At 45.1% G+C, this 12,291-nt stretch overlaps 1 protein-coding gene across 2 annotated transcripts in view; it reads right to left on the bottom strand.

Moving 5' to 3' along the window:
• Positions 1–12,291, bottom strand: part of LOC115163805 (protein-tyrosine sulfotransferase 1) — a 74,691-nt gene that overhangs the window by 50,023 nt on the left and 12,377 nt on the right. For both annotated transcript variants that reach the window (XM_029715985.1, XM_029715986.1), the window contains exon 2: positions 7,402–8,495. In XM_029715985.1, coding sequence (XP_029571845.1) covers positions 7,402–8,315 — 914 coding nt within the window. In that variant the 5' untranslated portion in view covers positions 8,316–8,495. The remainder of the gene's footprint in view (positions 1–7,401; positions 8,496–12,291) is intronic.

Raw genomic sequence — 12,291 nt, 5'->3', positions numbered from 1 at the left:
GACCGTCAGAAGAAGAGAAACTGCTGATGCACAATCAAATTTCAAAATGGCACCTTGTGTATTTTACCATTTTAACTCTCAACCGTAAATTGAGACCCCGAGTTCCCAAAAGGGTGCTCCGCGGGTCACTAGTTGCCTATCCCCGCTTTAGAGCCTTGGGTGTCCACTTCTGTGTCTCCACAGTACGACAGCTAAACTTTACCGTGTTCCTGCACCATGGCTGGAGAGTACCCATCTCCCATAGCATGGCAGCAGCTAAAATGAGGACTTGGCAACGTGACATCTAAAGCCTTGGGTTTTTTGTTTACAATACCAACCTGTTTACTGCCTCCACACTTATTACTGGTGGACCTTAAAACGAGTCACCCGCTGTCTCTGAAAAGGCACCCTATTCCCTACATAGTGCACTACTTATGACCAGAGCTCTGCAGGGCCTGGTCAAGAGCAGAGCACGAAATAGGGAATAGCTGCCATTTCAAACGCAGCCAATCCTCTGTAGCAACATTTTATTTGTATTTATTTTTTACACATCACATTGGATAAAACTAGAGACTCAGTGCTAGAAAATGGTATATCATACACTGCAGATGAGGAACAATGGGAAAGTAATTCTGCTTTGAACATTGATAAACTTGTAACCCCACTTTAGAAAACAAAAATGGCCCGTGAATGTTTTGGTAGACCTACCGGAGAGGCCTTCTTTGTCTACACCCATTCAGTATCCTTAACACCAGTTTAAGTCTTAGCCCCGCTAATCTCTTTCAGGATTCACAGTGTAGTAAACAACACAACATTTCAAGACTAAAAGTGGTGAAAGCACTAGCAAATAGTACTAGTAAAAATACATGATCTAGTCCTTGGCCTATATCCTCATCTGACTTTGGTGAGGTCATGTTCTTTACATTACCGTCTTTGGCAAACACACTATATCATATAGAATCTACGTTTGACACATGCACAGAATACAGAAGGTGTACATTTACATTTGAGTAATTTAGCAGACGCTCTTATCCAGAGCGACTTACAGTAGTGAATGCATACATTTCATTTTCATTTCATGCATTTTTTTTGTTTGTACTGGCCCCCCGTGCATTCCACTGATTTCAAAACTCGGTCAACTTCTTCCTTGACAACACTGTTGATTACCGTTTCTTCCCCAATCACTGTCATCAAAAGACTACAAGGTCTGGTTCAATGAAAATGTTTTTACTAAAAGTCAGGGATTTCCTCATTGGTCGGGTTAATTTTCAGAGTCAGAGTGAGCATGCCACGATCGTCCTCCAGAAAGTTCACTTTTTCCCCACTGATCTTTGTCGATAATGCTATTAACTTTAGGGCAGCAATGATGAGAACATTAGCAAACATATTGTTAACAACTGAAAGTCTTTTTAAATGTAAACGGTAAAAAGGATTATCCACACCTACTGAGTAGCTCCTGTTAGAGACAGAAGCGTGCTACATGGCAGACCAATCCAAACTCATCTCTCGGAATGTCCAGCCCATCCATTATCTCAGCCAATCATGGCTATTGGGGGGGGGGGGTTCCTGTCTTTTTCCATGGCTAAACCAACTAGCCTCGTAATTGTACAAATTTTATTCATATTTACAGATGGCATACAAGTTTGTTATTAAGGCACATGAAAGTTCACATGCTCCAGAATGCATTTCTGCCAAAAGACACATTTTGATAAAAAAAAAATGTTTTTAACTTAAAATGCCTCTCCTGTGAAGTACTGACGTGCGACAGCTTCTTAAAACGGGTCACATAGGGCTTACAGATTTATTAGGGTCAGACTGTGGGAGTTTTTCATGAAGGAGCCCACAATTATTTGATGTTGGTGACACCTATTATTTGATGTTGGTGACACCTTCTATTGCTCTGTTTGCTGAAGTGTAGAGACCACATTGAATTCAAAATAGGTGAACGATTTATTGTAACAGTAGAATTTGGACAAAAGTATTGTATCATGTTTAATTTGTTACAGAGAACTACTAATTGGGGATTCCCTCGTTTCTAACTTGAGTCTGTTTTTGGGATAGTGCAGCTGATGGTTGAGTCTGTTTTTGGAATAGTGCAGCTGATGGTTGAGTCTGTTTTTGGAATAGTGCAGCTGATGGTTGAGTGTGTTTTTGGGATAGTGCAGCTGATGGTTGAGTCTGTTTTTGGGATAGTGCAGCTGATGGTTGAGTCTGTTTTTGGAATAGTGCAGCTGATGGTTGAGTGTGTTTTTGGGATAGTGCAGCTGATGGTTGAGTCTGTTTTTGGGATAGTGCAGCTGATGGCCGAGTCTGTTTTTGGGATAGTGCAGCTGATGGTTGAGTGTGTTTTTGGAATAGTGCAGCTGATGGTTGAGTGTGTTTTTGGGATAGTGCAGCTGATGGTTGAGTGTGTTTTTGGGATAGTGCAGCTGATGGTTGAGTCTGTTTTTGGGATAGTGCAGCTGATGGTTGAGTGTGTTTTTGGGATAGTGCAGCTGATGGTTGAGTCTGTTTTTGGGATAGTGCAGCTGATGGCCGAGTCTGTTTTTGGGATAGTGCAGCTGATGGTTGAGTGTGTTTTTGGAATAGTGCAGCTGATGGTTGAGTCTGTTTTTGGGATAGTGCAGCTGATGGTTGAGTGTGTTTTTGGGATAGTGCAGCTGATGGTTGAGTCTGTTTTTGGGATAGTGCAGCTGATGGCCGAGTCTGTTTTTGGGATAGTGCAGCTGATGGTTGATGGTTGAGTGTGTTTTTGGAATAGTGCAGCTGATGGTTGAGTGTGTTTTTGGGATAGTGCAGCTGATGGTTGAGTGTGTTTTTGGGATAGTGCAGCTGATGGTTGAGTGTGTTTTTGGGATAGTGCAGCTGATGGTTGAGTGTGTTTTTGGGATAGTGCAGCTGATGGTTGAGTGTGTTTTTGGGATAGTGCAGCTGATGGTTGAGTGTGTTTTTGGAATAGTGCAGCTGATGGTTGAGTGTGTTTTTGGGATAGTGCAGCTGATGGTTGAGTGTGTTTTTGGGATAGTGCAGCTGATGATTGAGTGTGTTTTTGGGATAGTGCAGCTGATGGTTGAGTGTGTTTTTGGAATAGTGCAGCTGATGGTTGAGTGTGTTTTTGGGATAGTGCAGCTGATGGTTGAGTGTGTTTTTGGGATAGTGCAGCTGATGGTTGAGTGTGTTTTTGGGATAGTGCAGCTGATGGTTGAGTGTGTTTTTTGGGATAGTGCAGCTGATGGTTGAGTGTGTTTTTGGGATAGTGCAGCTGATGGTTGAGTGTGTTTTTGGAATAGTGCAGCTGATGGTTGAGTGTGTTTTTGGGATAGTGCAGCTGATGGTTGAGTGTGTTTTTGGGATAGTGCAGCTGATGGTTGAGTCTGTTTTTGGGATAGTGCAGCTGATGATTGAGTCTGTTTTTGGGATAGTGCAGCTGATGGTCGAGTCTGGGCCATGTTAGGGTGATCACTTTAGTACCTTCTCAGAGAGGGTCAATATGGAGCCAACCAGGAAGTCAGACAAACAGCTGGGGTAAACAATTGGGGGATGAGAAGAAAAAATATATATAAACAATCAATGTACCACAGAACAGTTCCCCCTTCTATCTTTCATTCTCAATCCCCCACTCTCTTTCTCCCTCCCTCTCCCCATTCCTCCCTCCCTCCCTCCATCCATCCCTGGAGTGTAAAGACGAAGAAGAAAAAAAAATGAACAATTCATGAGGTACTGTCCCACTGTCCCTAGGAGAACGGTGTGCGTGTCTCTCTCTCGGAAGATGCTGCCTGGCCTCTCTACGGACCAGAGCACCATTGTTTATATACTGTTAGCTTAATGAACCAAATCCCTACAAAACAACCACGAGCCATGTGACTTCTACTGTGACCTCTGACCTGGGTAGCGTTCAAGAGGTTGCAACGTTTTGCAGATAGAAATGGTGACGATCTGACATGGTTTCATGTTCGTACTTTATACAGGCATGCCTGTTCTCTATCAAATATTCTGGCCCCGCTTTAAACAAATTATAACTTTTAAGGCTTAAATGAAGCCTCATTCATTATCCGTTTCTAAGATAATGTAGACAAATCAGAACGTCATACTATTCTCTGGATGTATAGGCTGCAGATATCTGGTTTTATCCAAAATGGCACCCTATTTCCTATGTAGTACACTACTTTTGACCAGAGCCCACTTAGGGCCCGAATCAAAAGCATGGCACAACATTGTGAATAATGTGCCGTTTGGTAAGCAGGCCCAGTCTCTCTTTTCTGGTCTCTCTGCTGTTCCTATTACCTGAACCCCCCCCCCCCCACACACCACCATAAGCAGGCCCAGTCTCTCTCTCTTGCTCTCTGCTGTTCCCATGACCTGAGACCCCCCCCAACACACACACCACCATAAGCAGGCCCAGTCTCTCTCTCTTGCTCTCTGCTGTTCCCATGACCTGAGACCCCCCCCCCCCCTGTAAGCATGGCCCTGAGCCCAGCAATAGCTTTCAGGTCATTGGGCAATGTCCAAAGTGCAGCTCGTCCAAGAAACAGCGCCCCCTCCCTCCGCGAACCTTTGTTTTATAACGACGCTAATGTGAAAGACTTGTACAGAATGGCTACAAACACAGCATACCCAGACAGAGGCTGTGTTCCAGAAGTATTTAGGGAATAGGGTGCCATTTGGGACACAGGGAGTTGGCTGCCCTGCAGCTGGTCTGGCCGTTGGTAGGAAGAGCTCACAGCCTTTTACATTACATTATATGTCATCTACCATAGAGCTTTATGAAATTGTGTTAAGAGGGCATTCAGTGTAGAGTGGTGGTGGTGGTGGTGGGGGGGGGTGTTATCTGTCCAGTGTAGAGTGGTGGTGGGGGGGGAGGGTGTTATCTGTCCAGTGTAGAGTGGTGGTGGGGGGGGGGGGGGGGGGTGTTATCTGTCCAGTGTAGAGTGGTGGGGGGGGGGGGGGGGTGTGTTATCTGTCCAGTGTAGTGGTGAACAATGCTGTTGAACTCACTTCTCTGACAAAGATTTGGAAGATGGCTGCTTCCAAGTCTGTTTTAAGGATCTCCTCTCTGATCCTTCACTTCCCCTCCCTCCCTCTCCCCTCTCCCTCCCTCTCCCCTCCCTCTCTCCCTCCCTCTCTCCCTCCCTCTCTCCCTCCCCTCTCCCTCCCTCTCTCCCTCCCTCTCTCCCTCCCTCTCTCCCTCCCCTCTCCCTCCCTCTCTCCCTCCCTCTCTCCCTCCCCTCTCCCTCCCTCTCCCCCTCCCTCCCTCTCCCTCCCTCCCTCTCCCCCCCCTCTCTCCCTCTCCCTCCCTCTCTCCCTCTCCCTCCCTCTCTCCCTCTCCCTCCCTCTCTCCCTCTCTCTCCCTCTCTCCCTCTCCCTCCCTCTGCTCTGTTCAGCACCAGCATGCGTCCCAAAACAACACCCTATTCCCTATGAGCCCAGGCCAAAAGTAGTGCATTATATAGGGAATAGGGTGTTGAGCCCAGACCAAAAGTAGTGCATTATATAGGGAATAGGGTGTACACTTGGGATGCAGTCCCATAGGAAGTCACACGAGGGGAGCAAGAGGGATAAACCATAAGAAGAAGAAGAAGTGGAGGGGAAGAGATTAAATATGTATTCAATAACGATATTTACCAAGATGAAAGACATTGGAGAGAAGAGGGACGGGTGTGTGAGAGGGGGGGGGGCAAGGAGATAGGGAGGGGGTTCCTCTAAGATGACGTGCTCAGTGGACTTTGACCATAAGCTTTTTATTAAAAAACCATGAGCATTCTCATCTGCAGACAATAACAAAAAAAAGTGGAGCCAAATTTCTGCAGGGGACATGGAGGGAGTGGGCGCTTGTATGGTTCTACGTGGCAGGAGGTGGAGTGCCCCCACTGTGTTTCCTTGAAGACTTCCAGAGGCCGACCTCCAAAATTATAGAACCAAAACAACTCTGACGACTCAGGGCCATTAGGAAACCCTGCAATGGGCAGAGCTTTAAAGGCCGAGTCCCAAATTGCACCCTATTCCCTTTAAAGTGCACTACTTTAGAACCAGGGCCCAACGGGAATAAGGTTCCCATTTGGGATACGGACTGAGAAATGGGTTAGGAACGTTTCCCCCCCCCCTCTACTGTGTGCGGCTGACTAATGAGTGAGGTTTCTCACCTAGCTCTGCTCTAGAATGATTCATAACCAACAGAAGGACAGTAAATTAATGTTTGGAGGCCTCCTGGAACAACAAGGATGTTATTTCAGGCCCTGGAAGGCTGTAGAAACTGACCTGGAGTAAGAAATGTGTGTTGTTGACTTTCAACAATAAAAATGTTTTAAAAAAAAAGTTTACTACTGATCTACCTACTCAACTACTAGATTTACTATCCTTCCTTCTCTCTGGGCCATCACCATTTCCTCCCTCGCTCTCTTTCTCCCCTCTGGGAAGAACAATAGTTGCAAGCCAGCGAAAGAGAGAGAGGGAGAGAGAGAGGGAGAGAGAGAGCAAGAGAGAGTTACATGGACCAGTGCTAACTTGTCTCACTGCACCAGGAAGGGAATGTAGTAGGTAGAGCCTTACCCATTCACCACTCACACCTTGTCAGCCTGGTGATGAATCGTGCTTGCTTACCATAACATTGCGCTATGGGTCTATCCCAGATAGGCTCCCTATTCCCTTTGGGGCTCTGGTCAAAAGTAGTGCACTGTATAGGGAATAGGGTGCCAATTGGGATGCATGCCTATGATTCAACCACAGCATTGAGCCATTCGACTACGTAATAGTGAAGGAGGAGACAGTGTCTCGTAAACAGGAAGCATCCCCAAGGATAGCTGCTTGTTATTACTGCCATCAGAGCCAACAGGAATGTGTTACTTATCAGCGTCTTGTTGCGGCAGCAGCTCAGAACAGAGCAGACAGCTTCCAGAACCAGAAGCTAAGAACAGAGGCCTGTGTTCTAGAACCAGAACCATTTCGGTTCAGAACCAGATCCAAAATGGCGGCTGAACTTCACTCAGAATGAGGAGTGGAAGAGCCACTGTGGCCCTGATAGCTCAGTGAGGTGATGCACGGAGGTTCTTCCTGGCTTCGTCCTCATTTGGAGCTCCTTGTCCTGGGTTTGTAAAATCCTTGAAGACACTGGCTGCCCACACCTTGTCTCGCCACTAAATCACAGGAAGTATTCTAGAGGGTTTGCCTTTTTCCTTCAAGTCACGTTTTGTCATCTATCGGTATAAAGCCTTGTTTCACACTTCATAGACTACAAGGTCACTGACCCCTGATTTACAAGCTAGTTGGGTTTACAGAAACACATCGGGAAGGAGACCGGCATGCCTGAAGTTCAGCAACATGCAGGCTCAGGGTACGTACACACACACACACACACACACACACACACACACACACACACACACACACACACAAACACACACACACAACCCCAACACCACTACTTACTTGGAGAGGGAGACACCTCCTGCTTTCCCTATGAGTTCCTCATGGTGAAGCACCGCCTCGTTCCAGGGAATGTCCAGGAATTTGAGTAACGTCCTCATCCACTTCTCTGGATGGAGAACCAGCTGTTCGTAATGCACCGGCAGGCACTTGTCTGAGGCATCCAGGCACTGAGTGTACATGGTCTCTATGGCCCTGTTCCACTTGGTCAGGCAGTCTCTGTAGCTGCCCAGGTCAAAGCCAGCGATCGTCACCTTACGTGAGATCATCGAATGGACAGAGGCGCGTCCGTCCCGGATCATGAGCACGAATTTGGCATGCGGGAAGATCTTAGCCAGGTAGGAGAGGGACTTCAGAGCGAAGGGGTCCTTGTTACAGAGGAAGTTGGCGGGCTCGCCGTGCTTCACGATGATCTCTAGGAGGAAGGCCTGCATGGCGGCGTCCAGGACCTCGTCCGTCACCCCGGCCTCGTCCAGACGCATCTTCTCCCTCCCCGACCGCGACCACATCTGTTTCATGGCCAGGATACGAGGAATAACCCTGGTCTCCTCTCCACAACGAACTTCAGGGTGAGCGTCCAGCATGGCTCTCATCAGCGTTGTCCCACTCCTGGGAACCCCTCCAATGAACACTAGGGGCATGTCCTTGTTGTAGACAAATGGAACGGAGAGGTTATGGCCCCCTGGACCGGAGCCCCGCAGGATGGCGGAGGAGCTCAAAGAGCCCCCCAGGAGCAACCCTCTTGGCCCCTGAAGGCCCCCCAGAACCCCTTGGTCCCCAGGCTGGCTGCTGCGCTCCTCGATGCGGTGGTGACACTCCATGGCGTGACGACCCAAGTAGAAGACTGTGACTGAGCTGATGACCAGACAGGCCACCAGCAGGTTCTGCTTCAGCTTCATCATCATCACCATCACCATCTCAGGACCAGGGAGGGGGAGGAGGAGGACAGAGGTGTACCAGAGGAGGTAGTGGAAGAGGGGAGAAGGGAAGGTTGGGAGTAGCGGAGTGTCCCTCCTTTCAAGGTCGGCGATGGGGGGCAGAGCGTGTTGTGTGTTCCCCGGTGGTCAGCGCTTGTCGCGTGCCCAGCTCCATCAGGCCTGGGGAAGGACAGAATAAAAACATATTATTACATAACTTTGTAGATCATGTGTACACTGCTTGTAGAAATCAAGCTAAGGCTTGAACCAACAAAAAGGTTCAAATGGTTCACTTCATATATGGTCCTAAAAAATGCTCTGTTCAGAAAAGCAAAACACATCTTAGTTTCATTATACTGTACTGACCCATCTTCACAAAGAGAGCACAGTAAAACTATGAACTGAGCTGTACAAGTTATTTTGTATTGTTATTTTAGTTAAATACACACACACACACGAAATTACAAAGGAATTCCTTATATCCAATGTAGGAATTACCCTCAACATAATGACAAATCCCCTCAGGAGAAATGTAGGCTACGGAAGAGACGCTCCACTTTGACCTCAGAAAGCAGTTACGAACACATTCCCTCGGTCTGACGAGGTTATGGATCTCACGCCAAAACCACTGTACAACTATGGTGTAAAAGAAAGGCTAAGGCCGACATCATAAAGTTGTCAGAAAAACCCTTAACACAGTCAAGGCCCTCAGCTGACACAAGCCCATAGGAATGAATCCAGGCCACAGACTAGAGGTACAGAGAGAGGGAGAGAAACAGACACTGAGAGAAAGGGATAGAGCGAGAGAGCGAACAGCTCCACTATTCAGCAGTCAGGCTTAAGTCATAAGCATTTAGGACTTCCCCCCAGTGACACATTTAGCAACAAAAAGACAATCTAAAAACAAGATGCAAAGATTATATGTATCCCTCAGAGGGAAATCTCTATTTTTACAACCACCTTGTTCTAATTTTTCAACTGGTCTTTTACTCGTTTCCCAGTGTTCAGTTTGTTTCTTGGGCTGAGAGAAACGTTCCCGTCCAGGAACCAGACGTCCAAACCTCCGCTCTCTAATTTGTCCCTGAGCAGTTAGACAGGCTCTGATTTACAGAGTAGGTGGTGTGACATCACGTTACTCTGGGTCATAGCCACAGAAAAAGGACCCATGAGTACCAACATGTGAAGTTTATAAGAACATGTGAAGTTTATAGGAACATGTGAAGTTTATAGGAACATGTGAAATTTGGTGTGAAATGAAAGCTAAGAGTATACATTTTGGGGAAATAAGGCATAAATACATTTTTTTTCTCCCCCATCCTAAAAATGTTTTAATAAACAAAGGCTTTGATTTCTGGTCACAGAAGCTAGGTTCCCATCCGATTGGCGACAGATTTAAAAAAAAATGTGAATATTCTAAAGTCTGCATAAAGAAAATATTACGCGCATTGTCCAACCAGTGGTGTTTCCACCAAACTGACCTGTTGCTGATAATATCCAGCGAGTGATGACAACGCACACAAAATGTTGTTTTTTTCCCCTTAAGTTTTCATGTATCGTAAAGAAAATCTGAAGTTCAATGTGTTTCCATTGCATTTTCAACTTTACCGATAGTTTTGTCACGAAAACTGTAGCGTAAAATAGAAAATGTGCCAACTCTGGTCTTGGCACCTGCGCTCGAGCCAACAGCTCCCAGATACAGTACGGGTAGGCTAGTCTATGATGATGAAGAATAAGAGCGAGAATATTTATTGGAAAGGAGCATCAAGCTCATACCGTTCACTTTCACCACCCTGTGAAGTTCTGATGAACTTATTTCATCTGTATCCTAATAAAACTGCATGGTTTCCCAAGTCATCGTAGGAGGACCACATACCATATCAGGGCGTAATTCCACGTTTACTCCGAGATGATGGTTGTTAGATCAATATTTGCACATAATTACATTTTACCGACACAAAAAGATCCCACCATGTCAAACGAACAAAATGATCTGTCAGCATTTATAAAAATGTACCAGAACCTACTTGTGTCCATCACAGCTGTTGCGAAAAATAAAAAATAATAGAAACCATGTACACAGTATGACTTTACTAAAAACTATGGATGGAAACGTGGACACAGACAGAAAACGGATCTTAAACATCATCTGCCAGAAAAGCTCTAATAGAAATACTTGAACACAATAATGTTGAAGGTCCCTGCCATCTAATATCAACATTTACATTCCATTTCGCAGAAATTTGTGTCATGTCATTCCGATACCAAAAACACCCTTCTCTTAAAGATATATTCTAATTATTCTCCCTCGTGACGGAGGATTATGAAAGTTCACAGAAGTAACAAGTTTAGGTAGACCTAGCAACCGCTTCTGTGGCTTATGCCTAGAGCAGGCCCTGCCCTTCGCTTGTCTCTTATCTTCTGTGACATTTGACTGACGGCTTTGATGGGTCTTTCTTGGCAAAGCTCAGCAAGGCATCATTAATCTGCTCTGACAACTGACTGACACTACTCTCAAACACCCACGCATGTTGACGCACAGTAACACCTTATGAAACAGTAATGATACACAGTAACACCTTATGAAACAGTAATGATACACAGTAACACCAGTAATGATACACAGTAACACAGTAACACCTTATGAAACAGTAATGATACACAGTAACACCTTATGAAACAGTAATGATACACAGTAACACCAGTAATGATACACAGTAACACAGTAACACCTTATGAAACAGTAATGATACACAGTAACACCTTATGAAACGGTAATGATACACAGTAACACCTTATGAAACAGTAATGATACACAGTAACACCTTATGAAACAGTAATGATACACAGTAACACCTTATGAAACAGTAATGATACACAGTAACACCTTATGAAACAGTAATGATACACAGTAACACCTTATGAAACAGTAATGATACACAGTAACACAGTAACACCTTATGAAACAGTAATGATACACAGTAACACCTTATGAAACAGTAATGATACACAGTAACACCTTATAAAACAGTAATGATACACAGTAACACCTTATGAAACAGTAATGATACACAGTAACACAGTAACACCTTATGAAACAGTAATGATACACAGTAACACAGTAACACCTTATGAAACAGTAATGATACACAGTAACACCTTATGAAACAGTAATGATACACAGTAACAAAGTAACACCTTATGAAACAGTAATGATACACAGTAACACCTTATGAAACAGTAATGATACACAGTAACACCTTATAAAACAGTAATGATACACAGTAACACCTTATGAAACAGTAATGATACACAGTAACACAGTAACACCTTATGAAACAGTAATGATACACAGTAACACCTTATGAAACAGTAATGATACACAGTAACACCTTATGAAACAGTAATGATACACAGTAACACCTTATGAAACAGTAATGATACACAGTAACAGACACGCACTTTATCTGTGATGCAGATGTAACATCATTGAAAAGAGCGATCACACACACACACACACACACACACACACACACACACACACACACACACACAATGCTGTCATCCTGCCCTTTCCCTCAAAGCAATTATTACAGGGGTTCAGGCGGGCCTACGGACATCAGCAAAGCAATTATTACAAGGGTTCAGGTGGGCCTTCGCACATCAGCAAAGCAATTACTACAGGCTTCCCTATTAGAGATGTGTGCCTCTGCAGCATATATTAGATTGTGTGTGTGTGTGCGTGGCATCCCGACAGCGAGCAACAACTGATAAGATGATGGGAAATACAGAAAGGAGAGGAAAGCACGGTCTCCTCAGACAGACTAGATTGCTATGTTTGGCCTTGTGTTTAAGGCTATTGTCTTGCTGAAAAGGTGAATTCCTCTCCCAGTGTCTGGTGGAAAGCAGAATGTGACAGGTTCTCCCTCTAGGATTTTGTGTGTACTTAGCTCCATTACGCTAAAAAAAAAAAAAATCT

This window comes from Salmo trutta, chromosome 26 (assembly GCF_901001165.1).
Source record: "Salmo trutta chromosome 26, fSalTru1.1, whole genome shotgun sequence".
NCBI lineage: Eukaryota > Metazoa > Chordata > Actinopteri > Salmoniformes > Salmonidae > Salmo > Salmo trutta.
Note: the sequence above shows the minus strand (reverse complement) of the source record. Positions and strands in the feature narration are given on the sequence as shown.